Source organism: Ambystoma mexicanum, chromosome 2q (assembly GCF_040938575.1).
Source record: "Ambystoma mexicanum isolate Mex_15411 chromosome 2q, UKY_AmexF1_1, whole genome shotgun sequence".
NCBI lineage: Eukaryota > Metazoa > Chordata > Amphibia > Caudata > Ambystomatidae > Ambystoma > Ambystoma mexicanum.
In genome coordinates this window covers 28,722,986-28,749,767 of record NC_090924.1, presented here as the reverse complement: position 1 = coordinate 28,749,767, position 26,782 = coordinate 28,722,986, and the positions used below count along the sequence as shown (strand labels likewise).

General features: G+C 42.1%; 1 protein-coding gene across 21 annotated transcripts in view; it reads right to left on the bottom strand.

Moving 5' to 3' along the window:
• Positions 1 to 26,782, bottom strand: part of RBFOX1 (RNA binding fox-1 homolog 1) — a 1,014,010-nt gene that overhangs the window by 438,142 nt on the left and 549,086 nt on the right. For 19 of the 21 annotated variants that reach the window (XR_011303135.1, XR_011303137.1, XR_011303136.1 and 16 more), the window contains exons 3-4: positions 16,408 to 16,551; positions 13,193 to 13,246 (exon numbers count right to left, since the gene is read on the bottom strand). Coding sequence is in view for 18 of the 21 variants with exons in the window: in XM_069646787.1 (XP_069502888.1) it covers positions 13,193 to 13,246; positions 16,408 to 16,551 (198 nt within the window). In the remaining 3 variants the exon portion in view is untranslated. The remainder of the gene's footprint in view (positions 1 to 13,192; positions 13,247 to 16,407; positions 16,552 to 26,782) is intronic. The other 2 variants (XM_069646785.1, XM_069646802.1) reach the window with 1 other exon arrangement.

The following is a 26,782-nucleotide window of genomic DNA, read 5'->3' as shown; positions in this document are numbered from 1 at the left end:
CCACAATTGTTGGGTCGTGCGAGACGTCCCTGCTGCCTTTTACTTAGGCAGTGACATTCTCAATCGCTTTGCCATTAGTTTGGACCTAATAAACTTCAAAGCTTGGTCCCGATTAGCGGATAATCCCATGGGCTTTGATGATCCAGAAAAAGCATTTAGGTCAGCTCAATTACTACCTTATGCAGTTGAAATTCAGATTAAAGAGGAAGTCACCATCCCAGAAAGGACCCGACAATTCTCCCTGGAAGTGAAAGTTAAAAGGGGACAAGAGTTGAAAAACCCTGATGCTTACATACATCTAAATGCTTCTCTCCAACAGCAAGGGTTGGGGGTAAACCCAACACCATTAGTCAACATAGAACATGACACCATTCCAATAGAGGTGGATAACAGCGACTTAAAGAGTATTACTCTAGCCACAGGCACCATTATTGGAATGGCGGTCGATGACCGACATTTTTCCATCGACTTAGTAAATGAACTGTTAGGACCAATCCCCAAGGACTGTTTTGACAGTGACAGTGATGACAATACAACACCAGACAGGATCTTTACCCGGCATGGGGGGAACTTCCTGGTGTACACTTCCTGCCCCTATGGTAAGGAAGATGTGACTTGTGACTTCAGGAGGGAGGAGGTGATTTTCCAGGTTCATGAAGGCTGCCTTTCCCACCTGAAGCCTCCGGTCCAAATCAGCACTCTGACCAGGGACTTCTCCACCCAGCTGGAGGAGGCCGCTGAAATAGCCAAACCAGAAGTCTTTCCAGGCTTCAGGCAGATGGTGGAAGAGAGAGTCAACCTAGCTGATGCCTGTGTGACTCTGGAACAAAAGCAAAAGTTGAAACAAGTTTTCTTGGATTTCCAAGATCTCTTTGCGGTAGACTCATATGACTGTGGTCGCACTGACATCCACACAACAACAATCCCCACGGACCCTGGCATGACTCCTGTGTTTGTGAAGCAATATCGCTTGCCTCTCGCATCAATGGAGTCCCTTACCGAAATAATTAAGAACCTTGAGTCCCGGGGAATAATCCGTCCAGTCCACAGCACCTTCAATAATCCGGTGCTGGGAATATTGAAGCCAAACGGCCAGTGGAGACTCTGCGCCGACCTCAGGGAGCTCAACAAACGGGTCCATACTTCCCGATGGCCTCTGCCCTACATTGACCAAGGGCTGGCCCAGATCCAGGGGTCACAGGTATTCACTGCAATAGACCTGACCAATGGGTACTGGACCGTGCCTGTCAGTAGGGAGGACCAATACAAACTGGCTTTTACCTTTGGGGGCCAGCAGTACACATGGACCCGGACTCCCTTCGGATACCTTAACTCTGGTAATGAGTTCAATATTTTCCTACATAAGGCCATGCCCGACCTGGGTGCAAGGGGTAACCTGGCTTATGTAGATGATGTCCTCATCAAAAGTTCATCTGTGGAGGAACATATAGCGGAGATCCGTTATGTTCTGACACAGTTGAGGGCCGCCGGAGCAAAACTTTCCTTTCAGAAAGCACAGTGGTGTAGAACCCGTGTTAATTTCTTGGGGCATGAGATTACTCCTCAGGGTCTCTGTCCCCAGGAAAAGAAAGTGGAAGCACTTCAGAAACTGAAAGACCCCACAACTCTGCGGGAACTAAGGAGCCTCCTTGGTCTGACTAATTACAGCAGAAAGTTCATTGAGGGCTACGCAGAGATCACCAGACCCCTGATTCATCTCCTGAAGGGGGGGGTCAAGTGGGAATGGGGTCCAGAACAAGCCGAGGCAGTAAGACAACTCAAAAGAAGCCTCTCACAAGCGCCCTGCCTAGCTTACCCTGTCAGAAACAAGGAGTTCTTCCTGGAGACAGGGTTCTCTAATACGTGCTTGACGGCAGTATTATACCAAAAGCATGACAAGGTCAATAAAGTAATCTCCTATGCGAGCAAAACTTTATCCTCTGTGGAGGAAAAATTCAACGATTGTGAGAAGGCACTCCTGGCAACGGTGTGGGCATTGAAGAATTACCGCCCGTTTATCCAGGGGGAACACATCATAGTGGAGACTCCACACCAGCCTCTGCAATATCTCCAAAGTGACAGAATCCGGGCCGGAAATGTGAGTAATTCAAGAATTACTTCCTGGATTCTGTCAATGCAAGGCTTTCCTGTGGAGGTCCGATATGGCCAAAACAAGAAGAGTCCCCTCGCGCAAGGTCTGGCTGACTTGCATGATTGTGCCAGAGAAAACTGTCTCGAGGACGAAAGTCTAAAAATCAAGGACAACACGGAGGCATACCTTAATTCCCCACACAAAGTCTTTGAAGAAGACAAGTGTGAGGGAATGCCCACTGTCTATGTGGATGGATGCTCTTACCATGTTGACAACAACGGGGAGAAAGAACTGGTGGCCGGCGTAGGGAATGCATGGGTGAATGAGTCCCCAGAACCCTCCGCTGGATACAAAATTGGTCCCCGAAGTAGTCAGGTGGCAGAATTGATGGCTGTGCATCAGGCCATCCTCACTGCTATCCAGCACCAACTCCACGAACTGGTCATAATCACAGATTCGGATTATGTACGGAACGGGTTCGTGGAGCACCTGGTTAATTGGAAAACCAGAGGCATGTTATGTGCTAACAACAAACCCTTGAAACATGGGAAGTTGATCCAAAACATTGATGATTTGGTCACCTCGAATGAGATGACCATCTATTGGAAAAAGATCAAGGGTCATTCCAAAGTAGAGGGACCAGACAAAACTGGAAATGACTTAGCTGATCAGCTGGCCAAAACCGGGGCCATCCAAGGGGATCTAATTGAGATTGAGTCCCTATTGGGGGAAATCCAGGTCACTGCTATCACTAGGTCCCAGACCAATGCTCACAACGACCTTTCAATTGCACAATGGAGTAAGGAGACCCCTGATGCTGATTTGATTACCGCTCAGAAGGGGGATCCAATTATTGGTAAATTTTACCAGCACCTTGAGGACCCTGAGAACTTTCCCCTGACGGATACCGATTACATTGGGAAAGAGGACCTAAGAGTGTTGATGAAATGTCCAAAAATGTTCCGAATCCAAGACGGTTTGCTGGTAAGGAAATCCAAAGCTGGCCACGATCAGTGGGTGGTTCCTACCTCATTCCGAAGCCTGATGTTAAGTCACGCCCATGATGCGGCCACCGCCGGTCATAGGGGGTTTCACACAACATTGGAAATCTTAAGAGAGGTTGCATACTGGCCACACATGGGCCAGGACCTCAACCAATATTTGAAGGGTTGTCTTGTGGGCGCACAATTTCAGCCGACATCCCTCACACACCGGGCGCCTTTACAAAAGAGGGGAATGACACTGCCATGGTCAGATTTACAAATCGACTTTGTAGGCCCTGTAATTCGCTCGGCTAGGGGGAATAAGTACATGTTGACTGTGACATGCTTGTTTACCAAGTGGGTGGAATGTCTCCCAGCCCCAAATTGCAAGGCAGAAACTGCAGCTGCCTTGATGATTAACCACATCTTTTCCCGTTTTGGTCTACCTCAAAGGATTGAGTCAGACAGAGGTAGCCACTTCACCAGTGAAGTAATGACAAAGATGTGGGAGATACTGGGGGTCAAGAGAAAGCTGCATATTGCTTATAGACCAGCTTCTTCTGGGGCAGTAGAGAGATATAACCGGACAATTGTGAGCATATTAAAGAAGTTTGTGGCAGATTCTGGGCCAAGTTGGGATATCCGATTACCTCTGGTCCTAATGGCTATCAGATCTACCCCTTCATCTGCAACCAAAATGTCACCATTTGAGTTGATGACTGGGCGCAAGATGGTGCTTCCTCAGCATTTGCTCTACAGGACCCAAGAGCAGACACTGATAAATGCCTCCACTACTCATGAGTATGTAGAGAATTTAAGGAAACACCTCCAACATGCTTTTGCTTATGCTCAGCGGAATCTAGAAAGATCAGCTGATAGCATGAAGACCCACTATGACCTGAAAACTTCCAGGAAGGAATATCAGGTGGGGGACCGGGTCTATCTATACAACTTCCAAAGGAACCAGGCCAAGCAGCGCAAATTTTTGCCTACATGGAAAGGACCCTTTGAGATCCTCGATAAGATCTCCCCTGTGGCCTACAAGATCCGCATCCCCAAAGGCGGTTCGGCAGAGGGGGAAGACAAGTGGGTCCACATAAACCAGTTGAAATGTTGCCATCCCAGGCACACTCTGCAACAACTGGAGGAATCCTCTGGAATCCTAGCGGGTACTGTCTCAGACTAATTCAGTTCCAATCATAAAACATACCACATCTAGTCTCTAAAATATTGTGATTTGCATGAAACTGTCTCTTAGTTATACTGTTTTCTTTATCAAAATAAGAATGTAATGTTTCGTCATGATGAAATGCATATGCTGTCCCACCATCTCAACAGTGGTGGAAAAACGTCTATGAGTAGGTATTGCCGCTCTTCCTTTGTCGTCCTAGGAGAAAGAAGACCTTGAGACTGGCCAAGGAGGATGATCCGGAGACCGGGAACGAAGATCCAATGGGCCCAGTGGACCGCCCAATACTCCCATCAGGACTGGCGAGGAGAACCGATCGATCAGTACCGGATGGAGAAGAAGATGCTGAACTGTGCCATCTACAGAAGAGGAAGAAGATTATGCGGACAGACCGGTGCGTGGGTCAAAACCCATGGGCACGCGACTCCCCATCGACTCAAATTCAAAGTGCAGTTGCGTGGGGGGGCTTGTTGGGTGTCCTGACCCACGTTTAAGCTATCATGCTGCAACATTTGGTGCTGTGGGCTTAGAAAATTCAAGATGGCGGAAAACCCACATGTGCGCTGAAATCCAGGAAAGCTGCGCAGTTTGTGCGCACACTAAAATGGTTGCCTCACTTGCCACCCACCAGTGCGAGAATGAAAGGCTGGGTTGCCATGAGGGAAATGGGTTGCCAAAGGAAAAACAGTAGCGCCGGTTAGCTTCAAAGCGCTTTAAAACCACCATTGGACTACCCGCACAGTAGTCTGAAACCATTGGGAATGGCAATGCTGATTGCCAAATGCAACCTAGAATTGTGGGGAATTCATTTCTTAAATCCCAAAAATGGGTGCAGTACCAGTACTCACCACTATCCAAAAGCCGGCGTTTTAAAACCACTCTGTTTCCCTGAAGGCAAGTCAAAATGCCTATTTTCAAACATTGCAATATGTGCAAAATATTTACTGAACACCAGCAGACATTTGGTAGAATGGAGTGTTGTGTGCCTACAAAATCTGGGAAATGAAGAGCCCAAAACAATGCTTATAACAAAACTGCTATGGAGTCAGCAGTTTAAGTTGCACTGGATTTAAAGACACTAAAATCGAAAATGTTTAGATTAAATGAGTGAGCTATGTTTGGTGTCACATGCCTTTGTAACTGTTTAAATGTCATAGTTTAAACTTAGAATCAGCCTTCTAGCTGCATATGTAAAAATGTTTAGTTTTATTTGAATGCAGAAACTGGGGAACAAAAAGTGACATTTTATCTGAAACCCGGCTTAAGGAACTGAATTCTGCCTGGCAACTACCCCCATCAGGAGGGAAACTTGAGTCACCACTGTGTTCCCAGGCCAACCTTCCTTTTGCTGCCCACACTAAGGATATGCCATCTATCTGATAATTGAATTATCTGTGCTCTGCAGGAGAGTGAACAAAGCCCTCTTCACTCAGGCAAAGGTTTTTATTACCGCAGTCGTAAAATGTAGCTTCCTCTTGGCAAGAGCTGGGAGGGGCACTGCCTGTGAGAGCAAGCTGGCTTGGCAGAAACTGGAAAGACTGGTTTCTATACCATGTGACCTGGGAAACCACACCCCTTTGGAGCCAGAACATAACTTTAAAAAGATGAATAACTCATAGAGCGGACATGTGAAAATTTTATAAATGATACCATAATTCTTGTGATTTTTCTGCCCACATTTTAAGAGGTTTTTCGACCCGGTGGCATGTTCAGGGGGGTTTTAGCGGAAAAATGGATATTACTCTAAATGTATGCATGTTAAAAATCTGAAACTTCATCAGTTAATGTCCCTACTCCCTGCACACATGTATGTAAAGTTGGGCAATGTCAGAAATTGCAAAATCAGTTAAAAAGTGAAATATGTGCCATTTCTGAATGCAAGCTCCCAGGAAGAGCAGAGTTTGAACAGGGTATACCTCCTGTAATGCATGATGGGTGCATATGATTTTAAAACAATATGTACCTCTGCAAATATGTATTTGTTTCAAATCTAGATTTGTGTGTAAATTGACAGGAGGAGTGGACTTTCTGCAGGCTGTAAAATGACATCACTCTGACTCACAGTTCATTCCCCAATCAAGTAAGAAATGGAAGTTTGACCAATTAGAAGCTGAGAGAGAGGTAGGGTCAGTGATGCTAGAACACACCCACATTCTAAACACATAAAAGCAGACAGACAGGACAGATAGGGACTTTCCAAATCCATCTGCAGCGGGACGCTCTGCCGGAAAAATCCATACTTACCTCCATCAACCTCCAGAAAGCCAAACTAGAGACTTCAATCTATCCAGAACTAAGAGAACCAGAGAGAAAGCAGTGCTGTACCCAGAGAGACCCAGACCAGCAGAGAGAGCTGACCCAGATCACTGTGAAGTGCAGAGGCCAGACCAGACCAGACCAGAGTCCAGTCTAAAACCCTGACCAGATCCGTGGCGAGGCCCATTTCACTCAAGAATATAGTGTGAGTACCTAGAAAACTGTGCAGAACCAATCTCTTAGTTAAAATAATATAATTCAATCCTATTTTAATCTAAGTAGAACTGTCTCCTAACTGTCACCTGTCACTTGTAAAGCTGTCACCTGTGATTTGCTAGTTGCAAGCTGCACTTGTCATTTTGAGCTTTTGAAATTTGCAAACCCAAAAACGACCTTTATTAAATCGCTCATATCTCCGCGACCGTTTGGGCTAGAGACTTGCAGTAACTTTCCTCTGATAGCTTAGTATCGTAGCTTTGAATCGCACCAAGAACCGCATTCCTACCCCTTATAGTTTTACCGCAATCGCGGAACACGCATCCGCGAATTTTACCGCGATTTGCAATTTCTTCACATGTAAAAACTGCTGCTGTTTGCTTTCCATTTGCCAGAAATTCGTTTAACCTGCTAACTATCCCTGCATCATTGCTAGTGTGAGCCTGGGCTAATATTAACTAGATACAACTCACCCTGAACCTCTGAAAGGGAATTAAAAGCGTTTCCAGCATATTTCTCATTCATTGCCAGCACATACCAAAGCAATTTGGGCCTGTGATTTCAAAACTCCTATCTGTTTTCTGTTGTCTAAGCTTGCTGGATTGAACTGATTACATTGATTGCATTTCTGAGAACTGTGTGCTTTCCTCCCATTTCCTTGCATTGCATAAAGAGGGGGGGAGTGAATAGCCAGAGAAAAGTGATTACATTGTTTGGTTGAAATCATATTGAGTATTTTCTGTACTGCATTCATTGAATATTGCATCCACCTGAGCTTACATAAAGCATCCTCTACCACATTATACTTTTGTTCCTATTTACCAGTGTGCTATCTTATCCATTTCATGTCAACTCATTAGTGATTATAAGAAGTGTGTGAGTGCCAGATTCTCCGTTGTTGATCTTTATCATATCAGATTAAGTGTGCTATTCAATTATTAATTTATTATAAAGTGTCATATATATATCTATTGTTTAAATCATCAAATAAACCCTTTTAACTTGCAAAACAGAACTACTTCTTGGCTCAGTGGGGTCAGGGGGATTCCAAGAGAGGGGTGTTATATAAGGGTAGTCATCCAGAACGCATGAACTGGACCTAAAGATATATCAATAAGGGTTTTCATTCAGTATTATAGACTAGGCGTTGACTTAGCTGTAGTGTTGAATTGAATCCTCTTACAGCTGCCACTGCAATCCTACTAGTGCTCAATGTATTTACCAATCTGCACATATAGAACATAGTGAACCATGGTAAAGATGTTAATAGGAACATCATTGATTAAAAGCTATGGCATCAAACAACTAGGAATATTATTACAATTGTACAACAATGGCACTACACTCCAAACAAAAGGCAATAACAAAAAAGAGTTATTGAGTGAGAGGTGAGTCTTCCCAGAAAACCTAAAAAAAACTCATTTAATTTGGGGTACACGGAATAAGAGTGCCATTTAATCAAATAAGCAGTGGGACTTGTCAAAGGATAAAGGCATTCTAATCAGGCAGTAATGCATTCTTCCATATGCATGATTAATATGATGACCAGTGCAAGTGTTGTACATTACACTACTAAATCAATGATGCAAGTGCACTTTCAAAAAGCATATATGTATGTATGTAATTATTTATTGACTACATGTGTAAAAATCAATATTCTACAGCATGATGTACTCTTGTTGCTGGTAAACCAAATAGTGGTTTGTCATGCAAGAGTGAGAAAGAAGAATTGTAATAGTGTGAGTCTTAAATCTCCTGCAGTTCTTGGCAGACCACCGCTGACCTTTCCAAAACGCACAACTGCGATACAATGCTTGTGTGGTTGCACACAGCCACATAGGTCTCACTGTATTTAATGCCTAGAATTCTGTGAGAACAGAGAGAGTTGTTTATGTTAGGCATCAGTCCTTGAGGGCTCAATGCAAGGAGGACACATGCACAGGTATTTGCACATTATTTGTGGTTGTCCAATAAAATCCCTAACAGCATTGGCGTGTCTGCTTCCACTTAGAACTAAACGTCATTAAAACACTGCACACAAAAATATAAAATTCGAATGGACATGTCTTTAAAGCTAGAAATAGGAAATGATAGTTATGCTAGCTGCATCTGCCATACATATGTCGATATAGTAGGTCCTCAAACGTGTTTGCGTTTATATGCAAATGCACTGCCATCTACTGGCACTGATGCAGTGAGCCATGCTGTCATCTATGTACCCGCACTGCCATCTAATGGTGAACGTACACGCTTGCAACCGTATTTGAAGAAAAAAACAGCCTAACCCTTTTAAATGCGTGGACTGATAGATATCAGGGCATTTGTTCAGAGTAACAGAGCAGCAAGATTAATATGCAATGTATGATTGTATAATATACCTTAAGTACTGTAGATGATGAAAGTGTATCCTATAGTGTTCTACCCTGCAACCTAATGCTTATTGTTTTGCATTGATGTGGTGATCATATGAGACCCACACTATGCACCCAAACAACTCACATGTGTTTACATAATTGAATGTGGGCACAAAAAAGCTGCCCAAAATGGCTGCTGTTAACAGTATGTAGTCAATGTATTGTGCCATAGTACCAGTAAGTTTAAGTACACTGATACGTGGTTGCATTAAATCATTACTTTTGAATGCCTTGAATGTATTCATTTGAAATGTCAAACTACACCATAATTTAGCTACAGACAAACCAGTGGATTTTTCATCTCTATTTTACCAATTGGCATCACAAAAGAAGTTTTGATACTTTTTAATGAACTAACAGGAGACCTTACACAGAAAAGGTTCAATTCAGGAGTGACTTTAAATTTCCAAGGAGGCATTAATGGGGGTTTTGGTTTGGCTTGCAACAAGGCAAACACATCTAATGGAGTCCAAATAAAACAGACTTTAAACTTATGTTTGTTTTTTGAATAATGATTTTAATAAATGCGTTATCATAGATGTCTCAAGCAATAAACTACATGAACTCTATGGGCCTGATTCATAGAGTGCTTTTCAATGGGATTGTGACAGTATAATACGCTTTTGTGAATCAGGCCCTATAAGCAATACGGACCAATCACATCTGAGGTTGTGCACCTGTTTGGACCGTTTAGAATGTTATGTTATTGTGCTTGATTTACAAAATCATTTTTCATTGGGATAATCCCTTTGAAAACGCTTTGTAAATCAGGGCCAAATTGTGTCTTGAACAGCAGTGACACTGCTATCTGCATGGACCTTTGTATTAAAAAAGAGCAAATGTTGTACAAATATCGTTGAGGTATTTTTTTTAAATGAATTGCAAATTGATTTTGAAAGGTGCCCATTTTCATTTCATAACATTAGCAACAATGTCACAAGATCACAACACTGCATGCCACATCATTGAAAGGGCCAGGCCTAGAAGGGGTTGTAAAAGGCAATTTGAATCAACGTATACCTTTGTTACAATGGTTCTATGTTCTTAGATCAGCAGACTCTTTTTTGTGGAGTTTTTTTTTCCGAAAGTTTTCGGCCGAAAAAAATTAATTACATTTTGTTTTATATTTGGGGGGTCCCCCTAATCCCCCCTCCCTATTTTGTAGTCTCTATACCCCACACCCTGCTGCCCATTATATGTCCTTACCCACCCACCCCTATGTTTTTCAGCCGAACATTTTCGGCAAAAAACGCTGTGAAAAAAAGCCTGGCACTGTAATAACGTCTTACTGTTACAATGATCCACATCTATTTTTCGCACAATCATCAATTTACATATTAGAGACTAATGTTTTCTAATAGGGAATCTTTACAACAATGTAATCGAACATTTCGGACAGTAGATTGGGGAACACTTTCCGGATGCATGTTTTAAATATTTTGACAAGTGCATAACCTTTTTACAGTGCACACACGACACACTATCAACACGCTTTGTGAATCAGGCCCTATGCCTCCTAATGGACCAGGCTGGTTGATGTGCACAGTCTATGGGAAACCTATGCACTGTAGTCAGGCCTATGGACTAGGGAAACAACCTCTAACAATGAGCTCCCTTCAAAGTACAGGGTCGTATCTAGAAAAGAAGACTCACAGAATACAAATGAGTTGTGCGCCGCCATCACCACTTGACATTGTGTATCTGGCTCAGCTATGTTTACATTGACACATACATGAGAGAATGCTTTGCATTTGATCTGCAAAATTCATTTAATATGTGCTGCTGTCTGTGCTGATTAATAGAGATTATTTTTAATGCCCATTGGAATCGCAAAATAACATCTGCAGCGTGACTAGATATAAATGAGAAAGGCTTTCGGGATCCTGTTTGAGGTACAGAAACATTGAGCAGAGATTTTATACAGGGAACAGGGGCAAAACGTTTTCATGTTTAAATTAAAATGAGGGACACTTGAGGCGGAGGGGGCCAGAGTGCAAGTGACATTACAACAGAAATACTATAATGTTCCCGGTGTAGGAAGGAAAGCTTACAATGCTACTGACATCAAACATGACAGATGGTGGGCAGTGGTGTGTATCTTGAGAAGGATTACAAACATGTTGGATGTAGTGGGAGGAAACTAATTCCAAAGCTGATAGGCAGCGGGCAGAGGTGGTGAATATCTGTCATGACAGATGTGTTCTGGGGAGAGACAGCCATCAAGACACTATGCGTAGGGCCACTATTCATTTCCGTATCATGGTTGTGATCTTCATTGTAAAACTACCACGTCAAGCCCCACTGTCGCTTCTAGAACTCTGGAATGCGGTCGGGTGGAGCTTTAAAAAACAAGGTTGCACATTCTCTGCATAGAGGTCTGTCATCTCGATATAGCACCGTGTGCTTTGTGTCTTCCCAAAAAGTAGTTCAAGACCAGGGACCTGATTCACAAAGTGCTTTCCAACGCGATTTTCCTATTTAAAAACACTCTGTGAATCAGGCCCTGTGGGTGTAAAATGGCAAGCAGGAGTCCTAACTCATTACGAATTGGCCAGGCTGGAAAAGAGATTCCATTCACTCTAGGCTAATTTTGAATATATATTTTGGAAATTTCTATTGTATATGTAGTGTCGAAAGATTCATCAGAATACAGTGTTAGCCTGTATCTGGTTATAGACACGTATAGCACCATGACTTTTTGCAATATTTTGCTAGTTCTAAAAAACTCACTTTATATAACAAAAAAAACCCACTAAAGTCCTTTGATGACACTGTGGGCCTGATTTATGTAAATCAGTCCCAATGTGTTTATATCAGACAAACTGTAACCCATCAGCAGAGGTTCCTTATATTTTGCTTAAAATATATTGGTGATATCGGTGAATTATTGCCATGTTGAACCTCTGCAAGAAACCTGGAAATTACATCATCATAATATACTGAAGTCATCTCTGTTATGAACAACCACCCGCTTTATGTATAGCTCCTTCAAACAGCTCTCCTGGTGTAGGCACACTCACGATAAAGTAATCATGAATATAAAGGGGTGGGTTTACAGAGCGTTTTTCAATAAGATGTTTTTCATTTAAAAAAGGCTCTGTGAATCAGGCCCAAAGTCTCACCTTGATCACGGTTCATTGTGACCTGCATGTGCTGCTAGCTCTCTGCCATTCACAGAATGAAAGTTATATTCCACCACACCATGTGACGTTGACAGCCGGCTTAATGTGCCAGATAAACAATGCCCGCAGGGCCTGATTTAAAGAGCGTTTTCCAATGGGATTGTGCCATTCTAAAACATTCTGTTAATCAGGGCCTACGTCTTTACCATCGGGTTGGTTTCTTTTTCGCCATGGGACAAGGTAATTATGTTTTTATTTCTAGTTGTTGTCCATGAGCAACGCATGCATTATTCGTGGGAAGGAAATTCTTTAGGTTCAACATTATATTCACATTACAACTGTCAAGAGACAAGAGAAGAAAAAAAAAAACATTTTTCCTGATTTACAAAGCGGTTTTCAACTGGATGTCGTCAATGAAAACACACACTTTTGTAAATCGGGCACTTTATCGTCAAAGGGTTGGAGGAGATAGTGTTGTATTTACTAGGAAAACCTCTGCACTTTCATAATCTCAGAATTATTGCTGAACCTACTGTAAGACTGCAATACTAGTTTTCATTCCAATAGCAGGAAAACAATTGCAATTCTGGCAACTGGTGCTATTTTATTTCTTTTCCTGCAGAGACGGGCACATTGTGCGCGCTGGGAAATGTAATTATCACTGGGGGATACAGAATGATCAGCAGAAAGTACTATTTGATTATTTTGAAAGCTGAAAAAGCAATATTGCCGTTTAACTGGTGGCCGTTTGATAGGGGGGATGTGACTGTCTTCGCGTGCACGAGTCAGATACGGATCTAATCTCAGCATTGCAGAACAATGCATGCTAGCCATATAGGAACAGTGCAGAGGTTTTCCTGTTCAGAACCCTGATATTGTTTAATAATGAGCAGAGCACCGCCAAAAAGGAAGCTGCTTACCTTTGAACCCCGCTCGTTAAAAATAATTTCAACATCTAAGATTTTGCCAAATTGCTGCAAAGGAATACATGAAAGGTTAATGTGCGTGTACATCACACCATTAATATTCAAACACAGATGTAATCTTAAATGCAAGATTATTCGACACTTTATGCAAACCGGGCGAAACTGACATAGAAAGGAGAGGTGAAGTACATGTTCCTCAATGGAGCCCCAAGAAAGCAAGAATGTTGCATTTTCAGCAATTGCTGGAAAAGTCGGCTAGAGCTTAAGTGCTATTCTAAGAAACTTAAAGGGAATGTGACACAAGGAAAACACGATTCTTGTTTCTAAAAGTAATTTTTTGTAAAATATTTTACCTTCTGCTGCTATGGCAACCCAGTGTCAGTTGCCATGGAAGCATGATCTAGTTTAGAGTAGCTAACTTCGGGGCTACACAGCTGATAAGTTAAGTAGAATGTTACAAGTTAAATTAGGACAAAAATAGAAACATGTCTGCAGTGAATAATGTGTGTGCGTATAGAGGGGAATGTGACTGAGTGTACTATGAGAATCCGTGTACGTTCGAAGATGTGAAATGAAATGACGGCAGCTGCTAGAGGAATCATTTCTTTCTACTAACTCATTGTAACACTTCTTGTTTGACTTGCATAGCCAACGACAGCCAACATTGTCATTCTGTAATCATGTGTATTGACAACTTCAGGCAAGGACTAGCAACAGGGTTCTACCATACTCAATAATAGCCAGGCCTAGACCATACAAGTAACTAAAAATAATCAGGACTCTCGAGATTAAGATGGCGGAGTCGGGAGCTGCTGACTCGCAGCTCTCTGGGGCCACGGATAATAAACCTGCAAATTCGGCCTCTGGCCTCCGTTATTCAACTTTTCTGTTCTTCATAAACATGGTCGGGATCGGAGAAGCGGAAGGCAGAATCGGCTACTGGGTTATCACGGTATGGTGCCACTCAGCAGGAAGATAACCTAACCGTCTGCGGTCTTGTATTGCTTATAAGGCTCTCATATAACATGCCACCTTGCATTGGAATCTTTTCCCCATGCTCTCGTACACTCTGCACTTTGATGGCATAACTAAAGTGGCTAACAAGGCTATACAGTTTTAGTTACGATTAAAAAAAAAGTTTTAAAAGATCCCAACTGATTTCACAATTAAAACAAAGATTTTTTTGGCATCAGATTCTCGAACTGATGATACCTGTTTCTACCACTAGGAAGTCCTAAGAAAGACCTTTTTTTAAAATAACAGCCATAGAATTAAGAGCTTTAAACATGTTTCCTCAACAAACACAACTATCAGAACCCTTTGGTTAGGATTTACATATTGTGTGTCCCTGCGATTGCACAGTTGTAAAACACTTTTGTAAATCAGGCTCACAACTGTGTGCTCTGTGATTATCAGTTACAATACTGGAAAATCAACCGTAAGGCCCTCGTTATGACATTGGCAATAGCAGTGCTACTACAGCCAAACAAGTTTTCTATTACCATTGCCTGTAATTGCGGTAATTGCAGCAATTCCGGAAATTGCCAGTTTTGCTTTATCCCATTATGAAGTTGCATTGGATTGCCTTGGGGAGTGGTGGAATCACGGCACGCGGTAATTCGACATGCACCTTTGTCTTATTGCTAGCTGAATGGTATAGTGCATCCGGTATATCAATACTAGGTGATTGCAGAATACAGCCAGGTTTGAATCCAGATGAATGAAGAATATAGCCAGTGTTCTGATTCTAGGTAATGTGTAATGTAACCTTCACTTTAATTCCAGGTGATTGTAGAAAGCAGCCACTGTATTCATTCCAGGTGAACTTGGAATGTAGCTGTTGTACTGAATTTGGGTGAACACAGAATAGTCTTTGTATGGAATCTAGACGAATGAAGAATCTACCCTGGGTATTGAATATAGGTGAATGAAGAATTTCAGCCTACGTTTGAATCTATAAGAATGTAGAATGTACCAGATATTGCATCTAGGAGACTGTTGAAGGTAGCCTTTGCATTGAATCTAAGAGCAGGTGAGTCAAGCCATCATTTTATACCTAGGTTATTGTTCGATTGTATAAAATGCTTTGAACCTCTGACACGCCATGCATGTGGAAACTAGTCAAAGGCATAGCCACAGACTTGCATGCATCTGCGATCATACACCACTCGAAGACACTTTGCACAACACCTCTGCCATAAGAATGCAGCTACTGTTCACGACAACAATTTGATAAATAGCTGCACACAAAAAGTCTCTCCCGCTCTTGTATACCCTCTCCACACTATCTATCACCAGCCATCCACATGCCAGCTCGACATGGCTGGCTAGCAAGGACTTGGCCACCCCTCATATCATTGTATTGGCCAATATCAACACACATATACAAGCACCTCCTCAAAATATTTCCATACTCTGACTCCGGTCCTCCTGGGGGTGTTTAACCTATAGGGCATTGTGACCATACTAATGGCCAAAGGCCCAGTACAAATGACGCATTACATTACATTACTTCTGTTTCTAAAGGATTTACCGCCTTATGAAAGCAAGCGTTTTTTGACCGTGGGCTTTTTGGACCCAATAAAAACAGGCAGTGTTGGACATTAAATTGCCCATTTAAACATTTCTGCCACACTCTTAATGAAGGCCTATGACGTTAGTTCACTGGTTTTGGGACTCAATCCCTCACTGTGCTTGTTAGGTTTTGCTACCGAAAAAAAAATCAAGCAAGTCAATCATTAGAAAATGAAAAGAAACATGTTTTTAATAAAAACTGCAAGAAATGTGGGCACTAAGTAGGAAGAAGGAGCATGCTGAAAAACGGATATGAAAAATATATCTGCAAATTGAATGGGAATTTTGAAATGATCCATATGTCAAATGGTTTGGCTGATGGCCTAGAATTCTTACGGCCCTACTATTTTACGTTAAATTAGACAAAAATGAGTGTCAGTATTAGTGCTCTAGAATAATGCAAATGGGTGATTGATGTGTCTTCCTGCTAAGAGTGCCGTAAAGGAACCTCTGCCTTTTGCACTGTCTGTAGCTGTTGGGGCATGAGAAGATTGCCATTTCCAGGATACGGTCTAGTGTGATGGCTCTTGTGCTAATTAAACACAGTGCTGTAAAGTTGCCAGCACGAAAGTGAACTGGAATTAAAAAAGAAACAGGCACTAATCAAAACAAATGAATCACGGATCAGAACTTACGCCAAACATTTGTCTGAGATCTGGATCTCGAAATCTGAAAGGGATATTTGATACATGCAGTCTCTTTGGTTGCGTCTTGTTGTCTGTGTTTTCTGAGGACTGTGTCTGCTGATGGCCATCCGTCTGTGCTGCATCATCTGTCTGCTGCAGGGAACATGAAGCCATAAGGTTAGTCAGATAACGTTGGCGGTTCTTCTCAACAGTCAAACATGCTGAACAGAATATGAAAGCAGACATGGATGGAAGATTGGTAGTGCCAGGTATTAGCATGTCAGCACTTCTGCTGATCCTCAGTCGCCAACCTCTTGATTCTACGCAACTCATCCATTTAGCGTTAGCTGAAGCATATCCAGTGACTGCTCATCATAGAGGATTTCTTGAGTAACTGAACCACCTATTATTTAATTGCTCTAACATGCACTCCATAATATGAATCTGCGGGCTGCATTTACTTTACTGTAGTTATTTTTATTTACGTATTTGTTTTCATGTATTAACGTTATGAGCACTAACTAACCCTCACAGGATGTAGGAGTATGCTGTACATTGAAGCAGATATAATTTACTAAAAAAGTGCAAAGAAAATATCAAACACAAACGGAAAATTAACAGAAAAATGCACCATGCTAGATTAAAAAAAATGAAAGTGGCTAAAAAAGTTGCTTCTGTCAAGTCTTCTGGAACCATCATAAAATCTGTACATTGCTAGAAATTAGCAGGAAAAAGGTTCCAGTATTTATTTATTTATTTTATTTATTTATTTGGATTTGTAGAGCGCACATCTGCCCGGGCGAATCGTGGCGCTAAGAAGTCTTACTTGTTACAGGCATACATGGTGAATATACAGATATACAGATTAGCATAGACACGTTTTTTTCATACATTTGCTGTTATTTCCATAATTACAGTGGTGAGAATACAGGTGAGGCGGGGTTAGTGGAATGATGATATAGCCACACCCTTTTCAGAGGTGAGTTTGATGAAATGACTCCTACTACGCAGAGGGAGGGAGAGTAGTGTCTGAAACACCTACTCAGCCCCACAATGCTATTAAAACCGGCTGTGATCCCATTATACATTTGGGACTGGTGCAACATGGCAAGTGGCCCTCCTTCACCTCTTGTGGTAATGTGGGTCGAGGGCAGGGTATACTCTTCAAGAGGGGATTTGAGCTAACTAAGAAGCATCCAAACAACAATAGTAATTTAATACCAACTTAAAGGACATGTCCAAAAAAAGTTCTCTAAAAGTACAAGTGTTTATTAAACTGAAATAGAATACACTAGTAATCCACCCCTCCAAAGAAAATTCATAATAAACACACTTTTGACTAAAAGGGGAACTCTGTGTCCGAAGACAGTGGCAGACTTGGAACAGTCTATGCAACCTTGTTATAATTCAAAGGATTGATTCATTGATTGATTTGTTATTTATTATATTCCTATACACACGGGTTCACTACGCCTGGTATCATTTAGATTGTGCAAGTGCGCAACGGGAAGTTCAGGGGAAGGGTAGCAGCATGGCCCTGTGTTAAGTGCAAGGAAGGCTGGGACTACAGGGGGCAATCCCAGCCCGGTAGTGCAAGGTGGGCCAGGCAGCAAGTGCAGGAGGACTGGTCAGGGGGAGCCTGGTGTCCTGTAAGACCCAGGGGACAGGAGCAAGGGAAGGTTAGAAGGGGAGAGGGAGCGAGAACGAAGAGGAGAAAATGAAGGTCTTGAGGAGCTTCCAAAACTTTAAGGAGATCTGGCTCAAGGCAGAGAGACAGGGATGCCATTCCAGAAGAAGGCACCAGCAGAGGAGAGAGATCTAGCCCCATTCTCTGTGTGGAGAAGGGACTCAGCCATACAAAATTAGAATTAGATGAGCGGAGGGCTCTAGGAGGAAGGTACTTAGGAAGAGAGAATTGAAGGTAGTTAGGGCCACGACATATGCATAGGGACTTAAACTTGATCCTTGCAGCCATAGGTAGTAGGTGGAGAGATTTCAGGGCCGGTAGATGCAGTCCCTGGGATTGAGGCAAAGGATAAGTCTTGCAGTCCTGTTCTGGATGACTTGAAGAGGGCAAAGAGTAGAGTTAGGCAGATTGAGAAAGACATATGTTTTTAAAAGGTAAAGGGTGGGGTCTTAAATGTCTCTCGGGCCCATACCAGGTCAAGGAGATGAACCCATAACAACATTTTCATCTTCTTCTTGAGTGGATTAGCAGCATCAATTAAAGTTTCTTAGCACTTTCCAGTTGCTCAAGTTGGCATCAAAATGGTCAAGTTCAGTGCCCCCAACAGACAGAGTCAGCATCAAAGTGGTTGAGTGGGTTCAACGTGGTTCAGTGATGTGGTACAATCTTCTAGAGATGACAGGAAGGTGATGGTTCAGTCAGTGGCTCAAAACATTTGCGTCAGTTCAACAAGGTCCAAGCGATGAGATGTGGTTTTGCAGCAGTGTTCAGCTCCTGGTTGCCATTGTTCAGGCAGCAGAAAGGCTTTACCCAGACACAAGATTACCCCAAATGATACTCTGGAATGGGTGAGGGGTGGATGTGCCCTTCTTGAAATCCCTCTCCTGGATGCAACCACTTTGCTGTTTAATCTAACTTCTTCCTTTCCCCTAAAAGTCTCAAGTAATTTCAGATATTCTCCACCCAAACCAATCAGGGTTCAGGAGCAACCATGGGATGGAAAAACACTCTCTTAGATCTTCAGTCCAATATGTTTGGATGTGCTGGAGAAAAGTGTTTCAGGGCTGTTGATTTTACTGGATATGTCGGCTGCCTTTGACCCGCTAGACCATGAATGTCTGCTGGCATCACTATCCACCCTGAGAAACTGCTCAGTAGATGCCTCAGAATGGATCTGCTCTTTTCTGAAAAAGAGGTTGTCTAGAGTGTGCTGGGGTGAAGCTAGATCAGAACCAGAATTAATACACTGCGGCGTCCCCCACGGGGCATGCTTATTCCAGTCACTGTGCAACCTATACATTAAACCTGTCTGCGATTTGTTGGCATCTGGGGAATCCATTTCATGAACTATGCTTATGGAGCCAGGATTACAGCAAAGACTCCGACAGGCTTGAACACATCTACAGGCAAGTCAAAACCTGGATGTCAAAAGAATGGATGTTTTTAACTGTAAGAAAAGAGCTGATTATTTTTGGCTCTTCACAGGTCAGAGACAAACTTGTCCCGGAATATTCCAATATGGCAATTAAAGGGATCTGTATCAAAGTTGTACAAAAAAAAGTGAAAACTTTAGGAGTCCTTATGAATGCATCCCTTGGCACTGAAACACATGTGGACGGAATTGTGCACAACTCTGAATACCACCTCATAGGGTTATGGATTATCAAACTTTTCTTATCACCAAATAACTGCAATACCTTGGTCAGAGCCGTTATCATGCCCCGCGTGGACTACGGTAATGCGTTTTTGATTGGTGAGTGTGTAAAAAGACTTCAAATCCTTCAAAATGAAGCAGTTTGCATGGTCTGCGATATTCCAAGAAAAGACCATGGGCCTCATTCCGAGTTTGGAGGTAATCATGGAGCTATTAGCACCATGACTACCTCCAATACCGGTACCGAGTCCGCCCTCGTTCAATGGGGACTTACTGGTCTATTCCGACCTTTGCGGGACCGGTAAGTCCCCATTGAAAAAGCCATTCCCCATTACCATTTGAGCCCCATAGGGCTTAATGGGAAGGCACTAATAACGGTATCGCAAAATGTGCTAACGTTATTAGCTCTAAAGTCCCTTAATGGGTCCCATCCTTAACGCCTGGTAAAACCAGGCGTTAAGGAAGGGACCCGCTAACGGAACTCGGAATAGGGCGCAAAGGGATTACCGGCACCGGTGTCCTTACCGTTGCCCGGTATCCTTTTGCGCCCATCCCGTAATGAGGCCCCATGTCTCTGCTGCTAGGAAGAATCTCCATTGGCAAGCGGTCACTGCGAGAATATGCTCTCCCTAACCCGCACACGCATTTACGGTGACGCTCCTGTGTACCTTAAAGACCGCTTAACAGTGTTTGACCCCCCAAGATCCCTCAGCTCAAGTAATTGTGGGTACCCGGTCCTCTCACATAGTAAGGGAGCAAGAGGAAATGGGTGCTCCTTCCCTATTTCAACAGCACACACCTGGAATGCTTTACCTTCAGAGCTGTGGCTGGAAAAACACCTGTTCGCTTTAAAAAAAAAAAAAGGCTGAAAATGCTCCTCTTTCTTTACCAGGGATTCTCTCATGATATAGCTGCCTTGGTCAAGCTTGGCTAACACCACCTATTTCGGTGGTTGGTTCTTTTTGTTGTCCCGTGCTTTATGTCTTTTGTGTTTACGTGCGCCCAGATGCCTGCAGGCTTTTGGTGCGTTATGAATAAATAAATAATTACCACCCATATGTGACTTTTCCATGGCTCTGGAGGGATCACCTTTGATACACTGGTTCCCAGCTAACTCCATTCTCCCAAGTCTCAGACTAGCACTCTAATACAGATTGCACTCTGCTATACTGAGACACAATAAAACTTAAGCATTTCCCTACTCCTAAAGCCAGTGACCACTCTGCATATGACTGATTTGGAGGCTGGGAAACTGGGTCCTTGGAATTATTTGCACTATTTGTCAGACGTGACACCTATTAACAGAGGGAGAGGGTGGAGCCTGCAATGATTCCTTATGGGAATTCAGGACAAACATACATACACTTAACACTTAAGGGGTTAAGGCCTCGACCACTCCTTTGAATAAGGCAAGAATCATTCTCACTTCTAGTTACCTACTGGGACATTGAGTAGCCAGACCTAGTTGTGTCTTTCTAATTTACCCCACTAAAGAGGAGCCACCCAAAATCTCAATCACTGACAGAAACATGGATTGCAATGGCTTTACTGTTACTCTACATGACTACTGGCTTGATTCTAATTGTATCCAGTAGCCGCAGGCAAATGCGCAAAACACAGTCTATGAATGAATCGTTGGAATGGCAGATGATTCGTTTCTCAGGCGTATTTCAATCCATTTCAAATTCCCATTGTGGCGGAAAGAAGAGCAGCTCTGCAGTGTTAAGAGGGTGCTCTCTTACAATCGTGTTCATAATTTTTTTTCTGGCAAGCCTGGATGGAAGACCATCTCGTGGATTGCAAGTTAAACCAAATCATATACTACTCACATTCATGCCTCCATAAATAGGGGGTTCACTCTGCCGCATGACTGACCCACACCTCGGCCACTCTCCCCACTGACAGTTTGCTTGCTATGCTCCGTTTCATTCGTCACTGTACCACTCCAATCCACATATCCATCGGTTATCTTCACACTGGCATCTTCCTCATCCATAACCGTGCCTGTCAGACTCTCCATCAACTTACCCACATTCAAACTTTCATGCATATGACCTTACTAGAAAGGCACAGGCACCTATGCATGCAGGTTGTGGACAGTAAACAGCGAGGACGCACTGAAGTGCAGTGAACACGAACCAATGCAAATAGGTGTGTTTTCAGGGCATTTTGCTAGAATGCAGCAGATTTGGCAAGTCTACCATGGGTATAATAAGTTAAAGAAAGATTTATGCCTGTAAACTCAGCCACTCACCCGTGCAGGTGCAAGAAACTGAGTGATGTGATTGCAGCGTCACTTATTGTTTCCACTTTGAATATAGGTAAATGCAACTGTACTCAAAGGACGTGCCCTTGGAGCCGTGCATGATACACTTTTGTATGATTTGCCTGGATCGTTTTTCTTCTTCAGTACGTAGAATCATAGGGCTGATATGGAACTAAATTAAAATAATTGATGGTTTGATGAATGGTTGGTCACTTGTCACATTTTTGCTTTGATGATTAATCACAGCAACACAGTTCAATACGCAGTGTTGTGCTTGCACTGGCCCCCATTATCATAGACTTAATTCACCGTACAGGTATGCTTGAATCTAAATTTAGAAAGAGGATAAGATAATTTATCAACTTTACACAAAGGTTATATTTGAATTTGAAAATATGTGTAGTAACAACAAGCAGTATATACAAATAACGCATTACTTATATTATTATTTTAGTCATACAAAATAATTATTATTATTATTTCTCAGCGTTCTTATTATTCAGTTTTTCTACAAGTGGGGTATTTAATAGTTCACATGTCTTCTGTATATTACATATCTGTAAAACAGATGCAAATTATGCAAATAGCAACAGGAGTCAAAATTGGGGAGATTAAAAGTAACATCATCTTTTATGACTATCACAGAAAAGCTGCTCCTTGCAGATTAATTGTGTTTTTCACCACAAAAAGATGCGGTCAATCTACCTCAGATAATACTTTAAAACAACAAAAACGGAAAAAACTATGAGAACCACCCACTTCTTACAATGCTTAATGGGCCCATTCACATCCATTTTGAACCCTGCCGCAGTAATGTTAAGAGGGTGTATTAATATTTTTGATTTGTATGTATTTCTTTCTTTATATAGAGGAGGAACAATGCTCTTTTGATTATAAAAGAATGTGAAATGGATAGAATCAGATTTGATGCGAAGCAGTGAGCTTCTTAAAATGGAGTGAGTTTGAGGGACATTCTGACCAGGTTGTGGAGGGGGAGTAAATGGAACAGTCACTGGAGACAATACACAAGTGGACATCAGATTTAGGACAACAACCATAAGTTCATTTATATTAATTAATATTAATTAATTAATTCATGGACATTTATAAGTTCTGGTAGAGGTATGGCCAGCTGTGCTCAGGATGTGACCATAATGTGAAGCGAGAGGAAGTGAGGGACGGGGCCAGATTACAGGTGAGAATTGTGTTTAGCTATCAGGCAGGTGTGAGCTAGGTTAAGAGGGTAACTCAGGTGTGAGGAGGTAGGCTTTTAATCTGGTTTTGAACAAATCCATGTTGACTGCTTCTCGGAGGTCATGGGGAAGATAATTACATGCAAGTGGAGGAAAAAGAGAGAAAGAGCAGAAGCGGGAAGGAACATAGGGAGGGAGAACGAGATGGATTTTCAATAGGCATCACATTAAAACTTCAGACAACTCATACAGGCCTGACATTATGAGAAAGACCCAATGGTTCTTAACAGTGATTCTAAGTGAAAACAATAAGGAAGTAGTCTAAAACTAATTAAAATACAAAGTATAAGGAGTTGAGTATGAGAAGTCTGTATCGAGGTCCCCTCATAGTGACTATTGAACTAGACTTGGTACACTCTAAGGCAAGGGCAACCCATGATGTTGGATCTTTTTTCTTCAATGCCAACTCTGGGAATAGAAGCCAATTGTCCACAGCAGGATTCATGCCCCAGTGTCACATACAATCAGGCATACCATATTAGTAGATGTGCAGGTGAAAGAACACAATACATTGGAAATGGGGTTGTTTTGTGGTATTTTAGGTTATATTGCATGTATATATTATTTGGATTTGCCAAATAATGATTTAATCTGTAGAACATCATGCATTTCCTTTTTAAACAGGAAGCTGTGCTATTTGTTTTCTTTACACAATATTACAGCTACATTTTGAAACATAAAAGATACCACAGCACAATGTGCAACCCAACTGAAAATGTAAATTGAAACAAAAAACCTTTGAATAAGCAGCATGGATGTGGCAAGGACATTTTCTTCTCAATACATGGAAGAAAATCACGTACCAAAAGGACACATTTTCAAAAATGCTATCACCTTTACCTTCAACACCAGGTTTGTAGCATACAGTGGCTTTGCACTTGATAAGCTTAAAGAATACAGAACTATCTAAAGCGAGTTTCATCAAATTACAAAAGGGAAACACTGGGATCTAACACCCCCTTAATGGTCAAACATCATAAATGAATGGAAATGACATTAATAAACACACACACAAAGACCATCTATCCAGACTGAGAATAGGGGGAAAATAATGCATGATAGACTCAATAATTTCAAACTATTAACTAAACATTTCACCAAGCTAAACGCTGAGTGCTATGAACAGGACTCACATTCTTCCCTACAAAACCCCTTTACTAAAATATGCGGTGATTTGGAAGAGTAACTAATTCATTATTTAACCCTTTATGCCACGCTTAATACCATAGACAAGTCTTAAAGCACAGGGCCAGGATTTGAACATGTTTGTCTCTGCGTTGCCCTACTACCAAGACAAAGGCATAGCCCCCGAGCTATCCTCCCAGCCCCCTCCCAATTATTTAGATGATTACACGTTAAAGATGTTTTTCTCAAAAGAACTGTTAATGGTGAATGAAGCCCAAAGGAGGTAAATGGAACACAATACAAGTTAACCACAGTTACTTCTCATTTGACAATGGAATGTATCATCCCAGAATTGGAATGGCTACCAGTTCAAAATACAATTGCAGCACACCAGTCTTTTTTTGACAGAACTTGAACGGAAATACCTCGCCACCCAATGGATGAAACCCCAATCTAGCCCTAGTCCATTGATGACTTCATTGTGGGCATGACTGCGGTTGAAAAGCTACAACGACAGAATTGTGGATGACCAAATGGATAGATCAACATTAATACTTCTAAATAACCTTCTAGAATAAATCAGAATGGGGGCAATCACTATATCCTCCTGGCAGCCTCATGCTGTCCACAGCTGGAAGTGATTCACAACATTGTGAGAAACAGCCAAGCCTCTCTCTTGGAAGATCAAAGTCTGAGAGGATTCGTTCCAGAAGCAACATTACTAACACTGTGAAGCAAGTGATTTCCAAAATCAGACTCATAAATGAAACAAGAAACCAGTTGACACACCTGCCTCATTAAGGTAATGTGTGTGAACATAGCATAACAGCAGACACATTCAAAATGCCTCTATGAACAGCACATGTTCAATATAAAAGGTCCTTTCACTTTCGCAAATATCAATGTAGTGCTCCTGACTGCATGCAGCAACAGCTCACCTGCATTTCTAAATAGATGAAATTGGGCAGAAACTCAGATATAAAGTCAACACACACATATGTAGCAATACCCACAATGCAAAGCATTCTATCAGCCTATGACACAACATCACGCACTTGGATGGGACAATACTGAATACAAACCGGAAAACAAAAAGAGCCAGATGAGCGTTTGATTTTCAAATGATGCAAGACTTTGGGGCTTTGCAAAATGGATTACATATGGTAAAGAGGGGTTTAAGCAATGCTACCCCACATGACTTACTGCGGACAGATTATCAGAAGAATGGGTAAAACAGAACTGGACCTCTTTCCATCCAGCTAAGTTTAATCTTTAACCATTGCTTCAAACTAAACACAGGAATTATATCCACTTCTCTTATAATAACGTGTGAATGAATGTGCAAGGTGCATAGCACTCGCATATTGTGCTGCCATTTTGAAAGCATGCAGCTCCCTGATTGGCCGTTCGGGTCCATGTAATTAGAAGCCTGCAGATCTGGTTGTTACCAGCATTTCCCTTTGAAGAAGTCACGTTCTCAGTGCATATGTGAAGCCAGAAGCCTGCAGTCATCACCAACACCGCCTGCCCGGACACTGGCGGATTTGGAGCCCAGCTGTAGAAGACCACTGCATTTGGACCATCATTTCGCCTGGCCTTGGTCCCTGCGTGACGATTTTGAAAGCAGACAGATCCTGATTGCCATTCCAGCTGATGTGCATCCAATAAATTCCTGACTAAAGTCATCTCATTGCACGGTGTCCACTGACAAGTGTTGCACAAACATAGACATGGTCTGTTTGGTCCTGTTATGACCTCATAAGGCCTCCGGTCCTCTCTGGGCGACCCGAACCATGATCAACATACCTAAACTGAACTGCATTATAAGCTGGAATCTTTAATGTCTACCATATGGTTCTTGCTTCCCAATGCTTACCAATTTTTTGTCTTCTGATTATGTCCCAGGTGTAGATCTACGGCATATAATTGTTGGTGAATTTAAATACTATATTTTTCCCTGAGTTTCCAATACATTTAAAAGCCGCTCTGGGCACCAAGACCTTGCATGTTCTTTTGGATTTCATGAATATATTTTTTTTGTGTGTTGATTTAAAAATGTAATGCTTGCCCTGAACCCTTGAATTATTACTGCCTGTGCATTTACATTGTGCCAAACCTGCATTAAAACAAATGAATTAGGCCTCAATGTATTGCATTATTAGTGCCTGTGAATTTCTATAGCATCAGACCTGTGCTTGAAATGATAAATTTGCCCCTAAGGCCTTGTATTACTATAGGTAAATCTAATATTTGTCCGATCTGCATTTGAAAGTGTGATCTGACCTCAAAGGCACTGTATTATCAGTGACATATGTCCCTATGCCTTTAGCTTAATGGGGACAACCATTTGTTGAAATAGATCATAGGTACCCTTAAGAATTGTAATTGAATATATGTCC